The sequence below is a fragment of the Pleurodeles waltl genome, chromosome 6, assembly GCF_031143425.1.
Source record: "Pleurodeles waltl isolate 20211129_DDA chromosome 6, aPleWal1.hap1.20221129, whole genome shotgun sequence".
NCBI lineage: Eukaryota > Metazoa > Chordata > Amphibia > Caudata > Salamandridae > Pleurodeles > Pleurodeles waltl.
This window is the reverse complement of record NC_090445.1, coordinates 34,072,722-34,092,641: the sequence shown is the minus strand read 5'-3', so window position 1 is coordinate 34,092,641 and position 19,920 is coordinate 34,072,722. Positions and strand designations below refer to the sequence as shown.

The 19,920-nt window shown below is 47.9% G+C and overlaps 1 protein-coding gene across 6 annotated transcripts in view; it reads left to right on the top strand.

The window, feature by feature from the left end:
• Positions 1-19,920, top strand: part of PRRC2A (proline rich coiled-coil 2A) — a 1,008,219-nt gene that overhangs the window by 628,046 nt on the left and 360,253 nt on the right. For 4 of the 6 annotated variants that reach the window (XM_069237151.1, XM_069237148.1, XM_069237150.1 and 1 more), the window contains exon 18: positions 17,302-17,447. In XM_069237151.1, the coding sequence (XP_069093252.1) occupies positions 17,302-17,447 (146 nt within the window). The remainder of the gene's footprint in view (positions 1-17,301; positions 17,448-19,920) is intronic. The other 2 variants (XM_069237153.1, XM_069237152.1) reach the window with 1 other exon arrangement.

Genomic DNA, 19,920 nt, shown 5'->3' with positions numbered 1-19,920 from the left:
GTCAACTCTGGCTACTCACGGTCCCGTAGTCGCCGGGGAGTCCTCGCTGTGGTGTTTGTTCTCCACAAGTCGAACCGGGGTCGTCGGGTGCAGAGTGCAAAGTCTCACGCTTCCGGCGGGCAAAGTTGCTTCTTTGTTGCAAAGTTGCAGTCTTTGGTGAACAGAGTCGCTGTCCTTGGGAGTTCTTGGTCCTTCTAGATGCCGGGCAGTCCTCTGAGGCTTCAGAGGTCGCTGGTCCCTGGGGAAAGCGTCGCTGGAGCAGTGTCTTTAGAAGTGGGGAGACAGGCCGGTAGAGCTGGGGCCAAAGCAGTTGGTGTCTCCATCTTCTCTGCAGGGTTTTTCAGCTCAGCAGTCCTCTTGTTCTTAGGTTGCAGGAATCTGAGTTCCTAGGTTCTGGGGAGCCCCTAAATACTGATTTTAGGGGTGTGTTTAGGTCTGGGGGGTTAGTAGCCAATGGCTACTAACCCTGAGGGTGGCTACACTCTCTTTGTGCCTCCTCCCTGAGGGGAGGGGGGCACATCCCTAATCCTATTGGGGGAATCCTCCATCTGCAAGATGGAGGATTTCTAAAAGTTAGTCACCCCACCTCAGGACACCTTAGGGGCTGTCCTGACTGGCCAGTGACTCCTCCTTGTTTTTATCATTATCTCCTCCGGCCTTGCCGCCAAAAGTGGGGCCATGGCCGGAGGGGGCGGGCAACTCCACTAGCTGGAGTGCCCAGGGGTGCTGTAACAATGGGGGTGAGCCAGGTGTTACAGTTCCTGCAGGGGGAGGTGATAAGCATCTCCACCCAGTACAGGCTTCGTTACTAGACAGAGTGACAAAGGCACTCTCCCCATGTGGCCAGCAACATGTCTGGTGTGTGACAGGCTGCTAAAACCAGTCAGCCTACACGGGTAGTCGGTTAAGGTTTCAGGGGGCACCTCTAAGGTGCTGTAAGGAAATGCCTCCTTGGCATGGTTGCCCCCTGACTTTTTGCCTTTGCTGATGCTATGTTTACAATTGAAAGTGTGCTGAGGCCTGCTAGCCAGGCCCCAGCACCAGTGTTCTTTCCCTAACCTGTACTTTTGTATCCACAATTGGCAGACCCTGGCATCCAGATAAGTCCCTTGTAACTGGTACTTCTAGTACCAAGGGCCCTGATGCCAAGGAAGGTCTCTAAGGGCTGCAGCATGTCTTATGCCACCCTGGAGACCTCTCACTCAGCACAGACACACTGCTTGCCAGCTTGTGTGTGCTAGTGAGGACAAAACGAGTAAGTCGACATGGCACTCCCCTCAGGGTGCCATGCCAGCCTCTCACTGCCTATGCAGTATAGGTAAGACACCCCTCTAGCAGGCCTTACAGCCCTAAGGCAGGGTGCACTATACCATAGGTGAGGGTACCAGTGCATGAGCATGGTACCCCTACAGTGTCTAAATAAAACCTTAGACATTGTAAGTGCAGGGTAGCCATAAGAGTATATGGTCTGGGAGTCTGTCAAACACGAACTCCACAGCACCATAATGGCTACACTGAAAACTGGGAAGTTTGGTATCAAACTTCTCAGCACAATAAATGCACACTGATGCCAGTGTACATTTTATTGTAAAATACACCACAGAGGGCACCTTAGAGGTGCCCCCTGAAACTTAACCGACTATCTGTGTAGGCTGACTAGTTTTAGCAGCCTGCCACAAACCGAGACATGTTGCTGGCCCCATGGGGAGAGTGCCTTTGTCACTCTGAGGCCAGTAACAAAGCCTGCACTGGGTGGAGATGCTAACACCTCTCCCAGGCAGGAATTGTCACACCTGGCGGTGAGCCTCAAAGGCTCACCTCCTTTGTGCCAACCCAGCAGGACACTCCAGCTAGTGGAGTTGCCCGCCCCCTCCGGCCAGGCCCCACTTTTGGCGGCAAGGCCGGAGAAAATAATGAGAATAACAAGGAGGAGTCACTGGCCAGTCAGGACAGCCCCTAAGGTGTCCTGAGCTGAGGTGACTCTAACTTTTAGAAATCCTCCATCTTGCAGATGGAGGATTCCCCCAATAGGGTTAGGATTGTGACCCCCTCCCCTTGGGAGGAGGCACAAAGAGGGTGTACCCACCCTCAGGGCTAGTAGCCATTGGCTACTAACCCCCCAGACCTAAACACGCCCTTAAATTTAGTATTTAAGGGCTACCCTGAACCCTAGAAAATTAGATTCCTGCAACTACAAGAAGAAGGACTGCCTAGCTGAAAACCCCTGCAGCGGAAGACCAGAAGACGACAACTGCCTTGGCTCCAGAAACTCACCGGCCTGTCTCCTGCCTTCCAAAGATCCTGCTCCAGCGACGCCTTCCAAAGGGACCAGCGACCTCGACATCCTCTGAGGACTGCCCCTGCTTCGAAAAGACAAGAAACTCCCGAGGGCAGCGGACCTGCTCCAAGAAAAGCTGCAACTTTGTTTCCAGCAGCTTTAAAGAACCCTGCAAGCTCCCCGCAAGAAGCGTGAGACTTGCAACACTGCACCCGGCGACCCCGACTCGACTGGTGGAGATCCGACACCTCAGGAGGGACCCCAGGACTACTCTGATACTGTGAGTACCAAAACCTGTCCCCCCTGAGCCCCCACAGCGCCGCCTGCAGAGGGAATCCCGAGGCTTCCCCTGACCGCGACTCTTTGAACCTAAAGTCCCGACGCCTGGGAGAGACCCTGCACCCGCAGCCCCCAGGACCTGAAGGACCGGACTTTCACTGGAGAAGTGACCCCCAGGAGTCCCTCTCCCTTGCCCAAGTGGAGGTTTCCCCGAGGAACCCCCCCCCTTGCCTGCCTGCAGCGCTGAAGAGATCCCGAGATCTCTCATAGACTAACACTGCGAACCCGACGCCTGTTTCGACACTGCACCCGGCCGCCCCCGCGCTGCTGAGGGTGAAATTTCTGTGTGGACTTGTGTCCCCCCCGGTGCCCTACAAAACCCCCCTGGTCTGCCCTCCGAAGACGCGGGTACTTACCTGCAAGCAGACCGGAACCGGGGCACCCCCTTCTCTCCATTCTAGCCTATGTGTTTTGGGCACCACTTTGAACTCTGCACCTGACCGGCCCTGAGCTGCTGGTGTGGTGACTTTGGGGTTGCTCTGAACCCCCAACGGTGGGCTACCTTGGACCAAGAACTGAGCCCTGTAAGTGTCTTACTTACCTGGTTAACCTAACAAATACTTACCTCCCCTAGGAACTGTGAAAATTGCACTAAGTGTCCACTTTTAAAACAGCTATTTGTCAATAACTTGAAAAGTATACATGCAATTTTGATGATTTGAAGTTCCTAAAGTACTTACCTGCAATACCTTTCGAATGAGATATTACATGTAAAATTTGAACCTGTGGTTCTTAAAATAAACTAAGAAAATATATTTTTCTATACAAAAACCTATTGGCTGGATTTGTCTCTGAGTGTGTGTACCTCATTTATTGCCTATGTGTACGTACAACAAATGCTTAACACTACTCCTTGGATAAGCCTACTGCTCGACCACACTACCACAAAATAGAGCATTAGTATTATCTATTTTTACCACTATTTTACCTCTAAGGGGAACCCTTGGACTCTGTGCATGCTATTCCTTACTTTGAAATAGCACATACAGAGCCAACTTCCTACATTGGTGGATCAGCGGTGGGGTACAAGACTTTGCATTTGCTGGACTACTCAGCCAATACCTGATCACACGACAAATTCCAAAATTGTCATTAGAAATTGATTTTTGCAATTTGAAAAGTTTTCTAAATTCTTAAAAGACCTGCTAGGGCCTTGTGTTAGATCCTGTTTAGCATTTCTTTTAGAGTTTAAAAGTTTGTAAAAGTTTGAATTAGATTCTAGAACCAGTTGTAGATTCTTAAAAAGTATTCGAACTTTTAGAAGCAAAATGTCTAGCACAGATGTGACTGTGGTGGAACTCGACACCACACCTTACCTCCATCTTAAGATGAGGGAGCTAAGGTCACTCTGTAAAATAAAGAAAATAACAATGGGCCCCAAACCTACCAAAATACAGCTCCAGGAGCTTTTGGCAGAGTTTGAAAAGGCCAACCCCTCTGAGGGTGGCAACTCAGAGGAAGAGGATAGTGACTTGGAGGACAATTCCCCCCTACCAGTCCTATCTAGGGAGAACAGGGTCCCTCAAACCCTGACTCCAAAAATAATAGTCAGAGATGCTGGTTCCCTCACAGGAGGGACCAACACCTCTGAAATCACTGAGGATAACCCCAGTGAAGAGGACATCCAGTTAGCCAGGATGGCCAAAAGATTGGCTTTGGAAAGACAGATCCTAGCCATAGAGAGGGAAAGACAAGAGATGGGCCTAGGACCCATCAATGGTGGCAGCAACATAAATAGGGTCAGAGATTCTCCTGACATGTTGAAAATCCCTAAAGGGATTGTAACTAAATATGAAGATGGTGATGACATCACCAAATGGTTCACAGCTTTTGAGAGGGCTTGTGTAACCAGAAAAGTGAACAGATCTCACTGGGGTGCTCTCCTTTGGGAAATGTTCACAGGAAAGTGTAGGGATAGACTCCTCACACTCTCTGGACAAGATGCAGAATCTTATGACCTCATGAAGGGTACCCTGATTGAGGGCTTTGGATTCTCCACTGAGGAGTACAGGATTAGGTTCAGGGGGGCTCAAAAATCCTCGAGCCAGACCTGGGTTGACTTTGTTGACTACTCAGTGAAAACACTAGATGGTTGGATTCAAGGCAGTGGTGTAAGTAATTATGATGGGCTGTACAATTTATTTGTGAAAGAACACCTGTTAAGTAATTGTTTCAATGATAAACTGCATCAGCATCTGGTAGACCTAGGACCAATTTCTCCCCAAGAATTGGGAAAGAAGGCGGACCATTGGGTCAAGACAAGGGTGTCCAAGACTTCAACAGGGGGTGACCAAAAGAAAGGGGTCACAAAGACTCCCCAGGGGAAGGGTGATGAGACAACCAAAACTAAAAATAGTAAAGAGTCTTCTACAGGCCCCCAAAAACCTGCACAGGAGGGTGGGCCCAGAGCCTCTTCACAAAACAATGGGTACAAGGGTAAAAACTTTGATCCCAAAAAGGCCTGGTGTCATAGCTGTAAACAGCATGGACACCAAACTGGAGACAAGGCCTGTCCCAAGAAAGGTTCCACTCCAAACTCCCATCCAGGTAACACTGGTATGGCTAGTCTCCAAGTGGGATCAACAGTGTGCCCAGAGCAAATCAGGGTCCACACTGAAGCTACTCTAGTTTCTGAGGGTGGGGTGGATTTAGCCACACTAGCTGTCTGGCCGCCTAACATGCAAAAATACAGACAGCAACTCTTAATTAATGGGACTAGAATAGAGGGCCTGAGGGATACAGGTGCCAGTGTCACCATGGTGACAGAGAAACTGGTTTCCCCTGGCCAATACCTGACTGGAAAAACTTACACAGTCACCAACGCTGACAATCAGAGAAAAGTACATCCCATGGCAATGGTTACTTTAGAATGGGGAGGGGTCAATGGCCTGAAACAGGTGGTGGTCTCCTCAAATATCCCAGTGGACTGTCTGCTTGGAAATGACCTGGAGTCCTCAGCATGGGCTGAGGTAGAACTAAAAACCCATGCAGCAATGCTGGGTATCCCTGAACTGGTGTGTGTGAAAACAAGAGCACAATGCAAGGCACAGGGTGAAAAAGTAGAGCTGGAGTCTGGAAAAATGGCCCAGCCTACCAAGAGAACAGGAAAGTCAGTTGGGAAACCAACTGCAACACAGCAAAAGAAAGGGAACCTCTCTTCTCAGGAAGAAGTTCTGCCCTCTGAGGGAACTGAGCCTTTGGAGCTTGAACCTTACCAGGTTGAGCTCTTAGGCCCAGGGGGACCCTCCAGGGAGGAGCTGTGTAAGGGACAAGAAACCTGTCCCTCTCTTGAAGGCCTTAGGCAGCAAGCTGCTGAAGAGTCCAAAGGCAAGAAAAATGGAACGCATAGGGTCTATTGGGAAGATGGACTCCTGTACACTGAGGCCAGAGACCCCAAACCTGGTGCCACTAGGAGAGTGGTAGTGCCTCAGCTGTTCAGAGAGTTCATCCTAACATTGGCCCATGACATTCCCCTTGCTGGACATTTGGGACAAACCAAGACGTGGGAGAGGTTAGTCAACCACTTCTACTGGCCCAATATGTCCAACATGGTTAAGGAGTTTTGCCTCTCCTGCCCCACCTGTCAAGCCAGTGGTAAGACAGGTGGGCATCCAAAGGCCCCCCTCATTCCACTTCCAGTGGTGGGGGTTCCCTTTGAAAGAGTGGGTGTGGACATAGTTGGTCCACTGGAACCTCCCACAGCCTCAGGAAATATGTATATCCTGGTAGTAGTGGATCATGCTACCAGGTATCCTGAAGCTATTCCCCTTAGGTCGACTACTGCCCCTGCAGTAGCCAAGGCCCTCATTGGTATCTTTACCAGAGTGGGTTTCCCTAAGGAGGTGGTGTCTGACAGAGGTACCAACTTCATGTCAGCATACCTAAAGCACATGTGGAATGAGTGTGGAGTGACTTATAAATTCACTACACCATACCATCCACAAACTAATGGCTTGGTTGAGAGATTCAACAAGACATTAAAAGGCATGATCATGGGGCTCCCAGAAAAGCTCAAAAGGAGATGGGATGTCCTCTTGCCATGTCTGCTTTTCGCTTACAGAGAGGTGCCACAGAAGGGAGTAGGATTCTCACCCTTTGAACTTCTGTTTGGTCATCCTGTAAGGGGACCACTTGCCCTTGTTAAAGAAGGCTGGGAGAGACCTCTCCATGAGCCTAAACAGGACATAGTGGACTATGTACTTGGCCTTCGCTCTAGAATGGCAGAGTACATGGAAAAGGCAACCAAAAACCTTGAGGCCAGCCAACAGCTCCAGAAGTTTTGGTATGACCAAAAGGCTGCACTGGTTGAGTTCCAACCAGGGCAGAAAGTCTGGGTTCTGGAGCCTGTGGCTCCCAGGGCACTCCAGGACAAATGGAGTGGCCCTTACCCAGTACTAGAGAGGAAGAGTCAGGTCACCTACTTGGTGGACCTGGGCACAAGCAGGAGCCCCAAGAGGGTGATCCATGTAAACCGCCTTAAGCTCTTCCACGACAGGGCTGATGTCAATCTGTTGATGGTAACAGATGAGGATCAGGAGGCAGAGAGTGAACCTCTCCCTGATCTTCTGTCATCAGACCCAAAAGATGGTACAGTAGATGGAGTGATCTACTCAGACACCCTCTCTGGCCAACAGCAAGCTGATTGTAGGAGAGTCCTACAACAGTTTCCTGAACTCTTCTCCTTAGCCCCTGGTCAGACACACCTGTGTACCCATGATGTGGACACAGGAGACAGCATGCCTGTCAAGAACAAAATCTTTAGACAGTCTGACCATGTTAAGGAAAGCATCAAGGTGGAAGTCCACAAGATGCTGGAATTGGGAGTAATTGAGCGCTCTGACAGCCCCTGGGCTAGCCCAGTGGTCTTAGTCCCCAAACCTCACACCAAAGATGGAAAGAAAGAGATGAGGTTTTGTGTGGACTACAGAGGGCTCAATTCTGTCACCAAGACAGATGCCCATCCAATTCCAAGAGCTGATGAGCTCATTGATAAATTAGGTGCTGCCAAATTTCTAAGTACCTTTGACTTGACAGCAGGGTACTGGCAAATAAAAATGGCACCTGGAGCAAAAGAAAAGACAGCATTCTCCACACCTGATGGGCATTATCAGTTTACTGTTATGCCCTTTGGTTTAAAGAATGCCCCTGCCACCTTCCAAAGGTTGGTGAATCAAGTCCTTGCTGGCTTGGAGTCCTTTAGCACAGCTTATCTTGATGATATTGCTGTCTTTAGCTCCACCTGGCAGGATCACCTGGTCCACCTGAGGAAGGTTTTGAAGGCTCTGCAATCTGCAGGCCTCTCTATCAAGGCATCCAAATGCCAGATAGGGCAGGGAACTGTGGTTTACTTGGGACACCTTGTAGGTGGAGGCCAAGTTCAGCCACTCCAACCCAAGATCCAGACTATTCTGGACTGGGTAGCTCCAAAAACCCAGACTCAAGTCAGGGCATTCCTTGGCTTGACTGGGTATTACAGGAGGTTTGTGAAGGGATATGGATCCATTGTGACAGCCCTCACTGAACTCACCTCCAAGAAAATGCCCAAGAAAGTAAACTGGACTGTGGAATGCCAACAGGCCTTTGACACCCTGAAACAGGCAATGTGCTCAGCACCAGTTCTAAAAGCTCCAGATTATTCTAAGCAGTTCATTGTGCAGACTGATGCCTCTGAACATGGGATAGGGGCAGTTTTGTCCCAAACAAATGATGATGGCCTTGACCAGCCTGTTGCTTTCATTAGCAGGAGGTTACTCCCCAGGGAGCAGCGTTGGAGTGCAATTGAGAGGGAGGCCTTTGCTGTGGTTTGGTCCCTGAAGAAGCTGAGACCATACCTCTTTGGGACTCACTTCCTAGTTCAAACTGACCACAGACCTCTCAAATGGCTGATGCAAATGAAAGGTGAAAATCCTAAACTGTTGAGGTGGTCCATCTCCCTACAGGGAATGGACTTTATAGTGGAACACAGACCTGGGACTGCCCATGCCAATGCAGATGGCCTTTCCAGGTTCTTCCACTTAGAAAATGAAGACTCTCTTGGGAAAGGTTAGTCTCATCCTCTTTCGTTTGGGGGGGGGTTGTGTAAGGAAATGCCTCCTTGGCATGGTTGCCCCCTGACTTTTTGCCTTTGCTGATGCTATGTTTACAATTGAAAGTGTGCTGAGGCCTGCTAACCAGGCCCCAGCACCAGTGTTCTTTCCCTAACCTGTACTTTTGTATCCACAATTGGCAGACCCTGGCATCCAGATAAGTCCCTTGTAACTGGTACTTCTAGTACCAAGGGCCCTGATGCCAAGGAAGGTCTCTAAGGGCTGCAGCATGTCTTATGCCACCCTGGAGACCTCTCACTCAGCACAGACACACTGCTTGCCAGCTTGTGTGTGCTAGTGAGGACAAAACGAGTAAGTCGACATGGCACTCCCCTCAGGGTGCCATGCCAGCCTCTCACTGCCTATGCAGTATAGGTAAGACACCCCTCTAGCAGGCCTTACAGCCCTAAGGCAGGGTGCACTATACCATAGGTGAGGGTACCAGTGCATGAGCATGGTACCCCTACAGTGTCTAAATAAAACCTTAGACATTGTAAGTGCAGGGTAGCCATAAGAGTATATGGTCTGGGAGTCTGTCAAACACGAACTCCACAGCACCATAATGGCTACACTGAAAACTGGGAAGTTTGGTATCAAACTTCTCAGCACAATAAATGCACACTGATGCCAGTGTACATTTTATTGTAAAATACACCACAGAGGGCACCTTAGAGGTGCCCCCTGAAACTTAACCGACTATCTGTGTAGGCTGACTAGTTTTAGCAGCCTGCCACAAACCGAGACATGTTGCTGGCCCCATGGGGAGAGTGCCTTTGTCACTCTGAGGCCAGTAACAAAGCCTGCACTGGGTGGAGATGCTAACACCTCTCCCAGGCAGGAATTGTCACACCTGGCGGTGAGCCTCAAAGGCTCACCTCCTTTGTGCCAACCCAGCAGGACACTCCAGCTAGTGGAGTTGCCCGCCCCCTCCGGCCAGGCCCCACTTTTGGCGGCAAGGCCGGAGAAAATAATGAGAATAACAAGGAGGAGTCACTGGCCAGTCAGGACAGCCCCTAAGGTGTCCTGAGCTGAGGTGACTCTAACTTTTAGAAATCCTCCATCTTGCAGATGGAGGATTCCCCCAATAGGGTTAGGATTGTGACCCCCTCCCCTTGGGAGGAGGCACAAAGAGGGTGTACCCACCCTCAGGGCTAGTAGCCATTGGCTACTAACCCCCCAGACCTAAACACGCCCTTAAATTTAGTATTTAAGGGCTACCCTGAACCCTAGAAAATTAGATTCCTGCAACTACAAGAAGAAGGACTGCCTAGCTGAAAACCCCTGCAGCGGAAGACCAGAAGACGACAACTGCCTTGGCTCCAGAAACTCACCGGCCTGTCTCCTGCCTTCCAAAGATCCTGCTCCAGCGACGCCTTCCAAAGGGACCAGCGACCTCGACATCCTCTGAGGACTGCCCCTGCTTCGAAAAGACAAGAAACTCCCGAGGGCAGCGGACCTGCTCCAAGAAAAGCTGCAACTTTGTTTCCAGCAGCTTTAAAGAACCCTGCAAGCTCCCCGCAAGAAGCGTGAGACTTGCAACACTGCACCCGGCGACCCCGACTCGACTGGTGGAGATCCGACACCTCAGGAGGGACCCCAGGACTACTCTGATACTGTGAGTACCAAAACCTGTCCCCCCTGAGCCCCCACAGCGCCGCCTGCAGAGGGAATCCCGAGGCTTCCCCTGACCGCGACTCTTTGAACCTAAAGTCCCGACGCCTGGGAGAGACCCTGCACCCGCAGCCCCCAGGACCTGAAGGACCGGACTTTCACTGGAGAAGTGACCCCCAGGAGTCCCTCTCCCTTGCCCAAGTGGAGGTTTCCCCGAGGAACCCCCCCCCTTGCCTGCCTGCAGCGCTGAAGAGATCCCGAGATCTCTCATAGACTAACACTGCGAACCCGACGCCTGTTTCGACACTGCACCCGGCCGCCCCCGCGCTGCTGAGGGTGAAATTTCTGTGTGGACTTGTGTCCCCCCCGGTGCCCTACAAAACCCCCCTGGTCTGCCCTCCGAAGACGCGGGTACTTACCTGCAAGCAGACCGGAACCGGGGCACCCCCTTCTCTCCATTCTAGCCTATGTGTTTTGGGCACCACTTTGAACTCTGCACCTGACCGGCCCTGAGCTGCTGGTGTGGTGACTTTGGGGTTGCTCTGAACCCCCAACGGTGGGCTACCTTGGACCAAGAACTGAGCCCTGTAAGTGTCTTACTTACCTGGTTAACCTAACAAATACTTACCTCCCCTAGGAACTGTGAAAATTGCACTAAGTGTCCACTTTTAAAACAGCTATTTGTCAATAACTTGAAAAGTATACATGCAATTTTGATGATTTGAAGTTCCTAAAGTACTTACCTGCAATACCTTTCGAATGAGATATTACATGTAAAATTTGAACCTGTGGTTCTTAAAATAAACTAAGAAAATATATTTTTCTATACAAAAACCTATTGGCTGGATTTGTCTCTGAGTGTGTGTACCTCATTTATTGCCTATGTGTACGTACAACAAATGCTTAACACTACTCCTTGGATAAGCCTACTGCTCGACCACACTACCACAAAATAGAGCATTAGTATTATCTATTTTTACCACTATTTTACCTCTAAGGGGAACCCTTGGACTCTGTGCATGCTATTCCTTACTTTGAAATAGCACATACAGAGCCAACTTCCTACAGGTGCCCTCTGGGATGTATGTTACAATAAAATGTACACTGACATCAGTGTGCATTTATTGTGCTGAGAAGTTTGATACCTAACTTCACAGTTTTCAATGTAGCCATTATGGTGCTGTGGAGTTTGTGTATGACAGACTCCCAGACCATATACTCTTATGGCTACCCTGCACTTACAATGTCTAAGGTTTTGCTTAGACACTGTAGGGGCATAGTGCTCATGCACTTGTGCCCTCACCTATGATATAGTGCACCCTGCCTTAGGGCTGTGAGGCCTGCTAGAGGGGTGACTTATCTATACTTCATAGGCAGTGTGAGGTTGGCATGGCACCCTGAGGGGAGTGCCATGTCGACTTAGTCTTTTTGTCCCCACTAGCACACACAAGCTGGCAAGCAGTGTTTCTGTGCTGAGTGAGGGGTCCCCAGGGTGGCATAAGACATGCTGCAGCCCTTAGCGACCTTCCCTGGCATCAGGGCCCTTGGTACCAGGGGTACCAGTTACAAGGGACTTATCTGGATGCCAGGGTGTGCCAATTATGGAAACAAAAGTACAGGTTAGGGAAAGAACACTGGTGCTGGGGCCTGGTTAGCAGGCCTCCGCACACTTTCAACTCAAAACTTAGAATCAGCAAAGGCAAAAAGTCACCCAGAGGTGCCCAGGAAGTGTAGTGGGCAGTGCTCACCTTTCTTGGAGAGCTGTTCCCATCAGATGCCATTGTCTGATTGCTGAGAGGTCAGTGGTCAACAGAAATACCAACGAGCCTTGGCAAATGCAAGAAAGCGTTGCACAGTGTTGCAGAATTTGCAGGGCGGGAGGGGGAGTTAAGAGACGTCACCCAGCTGGACTAACCAGTCAGGTGCTCCCAGGGTCCTGCTTATCTTATTTCCCAGATGGCAGAATCATGTGGGCACTTGGCAGAGCTCTGTGCACAACCCTAGGGGAGGAGGGGGGGGGGGGTGTTCCCCTGTCTTTTGTGCAGTTTTGCACCACATCGGAAGCTAGGGCTCCTGCACTGGAATAAACTGGTTTATGTAAACTGGGCACCAAAATGTGCATTTCAAAGCATTCTGGTGGCTCTCAGAGGCACCCAGAGCCCAGAGACACCTATTTCTAATGGAGAGGTGGTAACACCTCTCCTCTACAGGAAATCCTTTGTTCTTCCTTCTCTTGCCCGAGATAAGCGCAGCAGCAGGAGTGCAGAACAGTGTCCAGGGTCGGCAGCAGCACAGGCTGGTATGCGGACTCTGCAAGGCTATACAGGCAGGCATGGAGAATCCCTTAGGGAACCCCCATAGTACATGTATCATGCAACTAGTACTGGGATCTGTGTGGTTGCTTGATTCCAACATGTTTGATAGCAAACATGCCTAAGTTCGGGTAAGCCATTATGTAGTTGGATAATTATGTAGTTGGATATCTTGTGTGTACCAGTGTCCACTACATGCCTTAAGATGGCTTCCCCACACTTAGAAAGCCCAGAAAATGGAGTCTGGATTTGTAGGGGTACCTCTGCTCTTGCAGGAGTGCCCTCTCACTGAGAGCCATGCACCCTGCCCTTGGGCTGAAGGGCCTACCTTGGGGTGACTTATAGGGTCAGAGTGCAGTGACTGTGATATAAGGTAACCTTATCTCTGGGGTGAAAGGTGTATGCACCTTTTCACACAGGCTGCAATGGGAGGTCTGTAGTCTTCTATGTTGAAACTCGCCTATTTGGCTAGTACCCATGTGGCTTCCTGCAGTAGGGAGATGACACCTCTCTCCATTTCAGGGTCCTAGTGCCTCTCTTCTTGTGAGTTGTGAACACTCCTTCCAAGGATGGCAAAGCTGGATCGGATTCAAGCTTATTGTGTAACAGTTAAGGGCACTAGAGATTGAAGACAACAAAGTAGCAACTTTGTAAAAGTTTCACACTGTGACTTGTTGCATTAATTTCTACTTGAGAATGAAGTCAGGCTTACCTTTACAAGTTGTTTGAGCCATTAAAGTGCCAACTTTGCATGGTGCAAGAGTTAGCACAGCTGAGGGTCGGTGTGTAACCCTGCACACGTCTAAGGGGCAACCATGTCTTTTCAGAGTAAAAACTGTTTTCCCTTTTTACTGCCAGAACATGCAAAATACACTGTCTGCCCATGAAGTTTACTGTACCTTGCCTTAAGACTTGATAGATCTGCCAAAGGGGCGATTTACACATGTTTAAGGGCGAGATATGAGTTTGCCATGGCTTTAAATGATAGTCGGGCTAACAGTTCAAAACTGCTCTTCTAGTCTACAGTGGCAGACTGGGAGACTCGTTATGTCTTTGTCACACCCAGAGTAGCACAACCAGTGCTGCAATCCCTGGGGTGACTCCCTAATTTAGAGGCCTCGGATACCCTAGGTACCAAGTACTAGTAACGTACAGTTTGCCAATGTGACATACAAGTTGTTGCGTTGGGCAATTGGCTCTGAGGTCTGGTTAGCAGGCTTCAGTGCAATCTCAGAGTTGAAGAACCAGCAGCATCAGTGAAAAAAACTTCGGGTAACCATGCAAAAAAGGCATTACCTTACACCATTGAAAAGTGCAGTTTGGGCTTTGCCATCGTTTAAAATGGCAAAGTCGAGGTAACAATTTTATACAGGGAGTGCAGAATTATTAGGCAAATTAGTATTTTGACCACATCATCCTCTTTATGCATGTTGTCTTACTCCAAGCTGTATAGGCTCGAAAGCCTACTACCAATTAAGCATATTAGGTGATGTGCATCTCTGTAATGAGAAGGGGTGTGGTCTAATGACATCAACACCCTATATCAGGTGTGCATAATTATTAGGCAACTTCCTTTCCTTTGGCAAAATGGGTCAAAAGAAGGACTTGACAGGCTCAGAAAAGTCAAAAATAGTGAGATATCTTGCAGAGGGATGCAGCACTCTTACAATTGCAAAGCTTCTGAAGCGTGATCATCGAACAATCAAGCGTTTCATTCAAAATAGTCAACAGGGTCGCAAGAAGCGTGTGGAAAAACCAAGGCGCAAAATAACTGCCCATGAACTGAGAAAAGTCAAGCGTGCAGCTGCCACGATGCCACTTGCCACCAGTTTGGCCATATTTCAGAGCTGCAACATCACTGGAGTGCCCAAAAGCACAAGGTGTGCAATACTCAGAGACATGGCCAAGGTAAGAAAGGCTGAAAGACGACCACCACTGAACAAGACACACAAGCTGAAACGTCAAGACTGGGCCAATAAATATCTCAAGACTGATTTTTCTAAGGTTTTATGGACTGATGAAATGAGAGTGAGTCTTGATGGGCCAGATGGATGGGCCCGTGGCTGGATTGGTAAAGGGCAGAGAGCTCCAGTCCGACTCAGACGCCAGCAAGGTGGAGGTGGAGTACTGGTTTGGGCTGGTATCATCAAAGATGAGCTTGTGGGGCCTTTTCGGGTTGAGGATGGAGTCAAGCTCAACTCCCAGTCCTACTGCCAGTTCCTGGAAGACACCTTCTTCAAGCAGTGGTACAGGAAGAAGTCTGCATCCTTCAAGAAAAACATGATTTTCATGCAGGACAATGCTCCATCACACGCGTCCAAGTACTCCACAGCGTGGCTGGCAAGAAAGGGTATAAAAGAAGGAAATCTAATGACATGGCCTCCTTGTTCACCTGATCTGAACCCCATTGAGAACCTGTGGTCCATCATCAAATGTGAGATTTACAAGGAGGGAAAACAGTACACCTCTCTGAACAGTGTCTGGGAGGCTGTGGTTGCTGCTGCACGCAATGTTGATGGTGAACAGATCAAAACACTGACAGAATCCATGGATGGCAGGCTTTTGAGTGTCCTTGCAAAGAAAGGTGGCTATATTGGTCACTGATTTGTTTTTGTTTTGTTTTTGAATGTCAGAAATGTATATTTGTGAATGTTGAGATGTTATATTGGTTTCACTGGTAATAATAAATAATTGAAATGGGTATATATTTTTTTTTTGTTAAGTTGCCTAATAATTATGCACAGTAATAGTCACCTGCACACACAGCTATCCCCCTAACATAGCTAAAACTAAAAACAAACTAAAAACTACTTCCAAAAATATTCAGCTTTGATATTAATGAGTTTTTTGGGTTCATTGAGAACATGGTTGTTGTTCAATAATAAAATTAATCCTCAAAAATACAACTTGCCTAATAATTCTGCACTCCCTGTAGTGCTCTACTGATCTGCAGTTGCAGGCTGGGAGACAAGTTTACCTTGTCCCACTCAGAGTGGCACAACAAGTGCTTTAGTTCTGAGCAGACCATTTAACTTACAGACCCTTGGTACCATATACTAGGGACTTAGAAGTGAGATAGTGTATGCCATTTGGATACATACACATTTAAGGGCCAGGGTACTTACTGTACTGAGGCCCTCAGTGCACTCAGTCAAAAACCCAGCAGCTTCAGTCCAACACTTTGGTGGTGAGCTTGCTAAAAGAAGTATTTCCTTAAACGAATTATGGTTGGGCTCTCAGGCAACACAATCATGTCAGCATGTAGCGGAATGTCTGATCACTGAACCTGTGTTTGGAAGCTGTTTGCCTGCATCCTCAGTCATGTGTCCTATTCTTGCCTCTGAAATGGGACGTGCCTTTTAGGTTCAGCTAGCTCATGGCCAGCAGTCACGCAGCAGTCAGCAGTACTGTGAAAGATACAAGCGCATTGATCAGAACTGTTTCTGATCACTACGGACTGGGCAAGTAAGATCTGATACTCTGAACTTTTGGCACCTTGCACTCCGCTTCCTTCCTCTCCTGGGCAGTATTAATCTGCCGCCTACACGATGGGCAAGTACTCCAACTCTGTGCAAATGCTGCAGCTGCATATTTGGAAATTGAGCTGTGGCAGTTAGTCCTTTTGCCTTACTGATGACGTTTTCTGATGGCACCTTGGCACGCAGGAGGCTTACTTCTAAATGTATCTACACCGTTTGCTGCACTAACTTAGTTCAGTAGTGCGAGTCAGAAGCCATCAGTTCCATTTAATCTTGCTTTTCTTACATCTTGTGATTTGCTTTCTTCCTTTTCTACACTACCTGACCGGCCATAGTTAAGGGCTATCTAGCGGTCCAGTCTACGTTCATGTGTTTCCCCGATTACTCCTTTATTTATGTCACAAGTGATTCCATTCGTAAACGTTTTTCTAACCAATTTCTTTCACTCAGTTTATGGTTCTTGATTTGGGTGTGACTATTTTATTGACTTGATTGATGGCATTTCCGTTCGAGCCTTTACACAGTTGCCTGGTTTTACTTACTATAAAACAGTTCTGATGGTGGCAGTTACTTCTGCTAGGACAGTCAGACTTTCGGGCCCTTTCAGTTTATCCACCCCTCGCAGTCTTATAGTAAAAATACTTGTCTGTCCTGCTCAACCGATGTGGAATGTTCATTTCATAAAGGCAAGTTTACAACCCTCCCAACTTATGTTTTCTAAAAGCAATGAAGGAGGAGGAACCACTGCTTTGGCCTGACTGCAGACCAGCAGTGTATTTCTGCATTTACCCTCCAGGCAGTATTACTTTTTGTGGGCCACTCTGGAGCTTGAGCAATGCTCGTGCTTTGTTTTAAAATCTAAAACGAGTTGTAGTCGCATCACTGACCTCAGCAGATGCTGGTACGTTTGCAGACTTGATGTCTGAGAGGATACGCAGCTGATTGTCATACCTGTTATCTAAACAAATAAGGCATTGCTTGTCATAGTAGAAAAACATTTGTTACGTAATCAAAGCCCATTCATAAATAAGGGACATAAAATGATGCAGTGATGTCCATGTCAGTTACTGGTTTGCCATCTTGAATTTGTATTTTATCAAGTATGCTTTGTTGGTGAGTCGATCACTGTGATTATTCAAACTGGTCATATGTGTATTACATTTATTAGTACATAATAATTACTGTTTGCTTATTAGTCCCTTGCAACTCATTTGTAGACTCCCGTTTTCCGGACAAGAGGCAAACCTTTCGAGAAGTGAATACATCTGGGGTAGTTGATGGGTTTGGTGGAACTTTGCCAAAAAGACGTGAGAGGCCACGGAGGCGCGAACCGCTACAGCAGGTGAGAGTTTGATGAATGTGAGGGTTAGGTAGGGTCAGTTTAAGAACACATTTTTAAACGTGCAGTGGGCAGTCCCCCCCTACACATACCTCAGTTCTTTTAGTTTAATAAATGTTACAGGTTAACTTTTCTTGTTTATACATGTCAGATGTATTTTTTATACAGGCTATTCACAGAAGAATGAGTTTCCTTCTTCCTTTCACATGTAGCAAGAGTATAATGAAAAGTAATTTTCTGTACCGAGCTTCATATTTAATATTTTTACATGTACAAATGATTTTTTAAATTGATGTAGTCAATGGTGTGTGTGTGTGCAGCACCAAACCTACTTCCGATTGGAATGATTAAGACATCTTATGTAGGCTAGAAGTGACAACAACCTCAGATGTTGACTGCCAGGTCGGGTTAAAGTGCGAAACTACAGCATTAGGATCCACTGACAGACATTTTCCCTGGTTCCATCTCCCCATCGTCCAGGCTTAATTTTTCTTGCTTTTCAACCTTTTAGCATAAAATTCAAAATGTTACCTTTGTCAGGACATACTGATGAGTTAATTAGAGCCCAGAGACACCCCATTAAGAGAATTGAAAAGAAACATGCAGATACCAAATATTTGTTTCTTTTCTTTCTGCAGTGTTCACGCAAATACTGACGGCTCAGTTTAATGTGAAGTCCTTAGTTGTCGTACCAAACAAGAAAACATTAATGTACATCTTTACTCTCAATTTATGTAGGTTCCGCATGGCTTTTAGCGTCTTATCACAAAACGTTGAAAAAGAAGATTATTCTGATTTTTCAGTTGTGTTATTCGGGCCATTTTGTATTGGCTTACGTTATAATCAACATGCACTGTGCACCTTCTCTAATATCAGGCTTACTTTCCACTTGACAGTTTCTCAACATACCGGTGATGGGTGGTTATCTTCAACAAAGGAGGCATGTTTGCATGAGCCAGCTTTTCACTGGGGTGTTTAGCTGTGATTGCTTCAGCAGGTGGTTATGTTAGCCTGCTTTATTTGCACCATGTGTGGCTCCATCAGTGCCATGCTCACATCCATTCTGGGTGCCTCCACCTCTTCCTCGAACTTCCCAGATGCGTCACAACACCCAAATGTCATCCCTTTGCTGAGGAAACCCTCCACGGTCTCTTCAGCGCTCTCCACCTTACGGATCAATCTTCCTATTACCATTCCCACCGCAGGTCTTAGAGAAAATCAACAGTCTCTTCACCAAATATCTTGTTGACCACCAATTCCTTGACACCATTATGTCTGGTTTCAGACCGAGCCAACGCACAGGAACTGCCCTCATCGCTGCCAGGGACGACATTTGTATCACTCTGGGTCGAGAAGGCATAGAGGCCCTCCCCCTTCTGGACCTTCTACAGTGTTTGATGTTGTCTTCCATCCTTACCCAACACCTATACAACATCAGAATCCAAGAACACACATTCTCCTTTTTGACTGTAAGACTCTGTAAGCCTAGAATTGTACACCTCGTACGCCTGTGGCCTTTTCTGCGGAGTTCTGCAAGGATCGCCCCTAGGCCTGACCCTCTTGAAGGCATACATGATTCTTCTAGCCAGCATCATCTGCTCGCACATCGTCATTGCGGACAACAGTCATATCATTTGCTCACTCAAACAAGATGCCCGGTACCCAGATCAGGTTCAATGCCTGCATGACTGAACAAGCCCACTGGATGAAGACCGAAATCGTGAACTTCAGGAGGAGCACTTCACCATGGAACTCCATGTGGTCCTGCAAAATTCCCTTAAGGAAATTCCGCCAGTACAATTCAAAATATCCCTGGACTGACCCACAGTGTCTGCAATTTGTCTCTCCCTAGAACACGACGACTCCTGCTGTGCCTCCTATCGATCCTTCAGAGGAAAACAAGACCCTTTGACTGAAGAAAGACAGACGTTGGGCCCATTTCAAGATATAATGATTCACTGACGAAACCCCAGATAGCTTTGGCGAAGTTGACTTCTTTAGCGCAGAAGAAGAGGATGATGCAGGTTCAGCAGGTGGCCCCACTCATTAAACTAGACACTAGATCTTATTGTAAGGAAATGTCTCTTTTTATATGGTCACCCCTTAGTTTTTCGACTGATGTTGCTAGTTTTACGACCCTGTGAGCGCACTCAGGCCTGTTAGCCAGAACTCAGTGCCCTAACCCTGAAGTGTGCATGTTGATCTAGCTTTATGCAATTGGAAATGGGTAACGTACTTGTAATTCCCTTGCCAGTGGTATTCTGGTACCCAGGACATGAATGTTGTAGGAGTTCCCAAGGTCTTGCAGCACTGATTGTGCTGCTCTCCAGGCCCCCAAGTAAAACAAGTCCCCCAGTCCGCTACTGCAGACCAGTAGAGCAGTTGTGCACTGCTAGCCCGACTTTGCCATTGAAAGCAATGCAAAGCCACCACTTCCCCTGAATATATGTGTAAGACACCCCTCTGTCAGACCTAC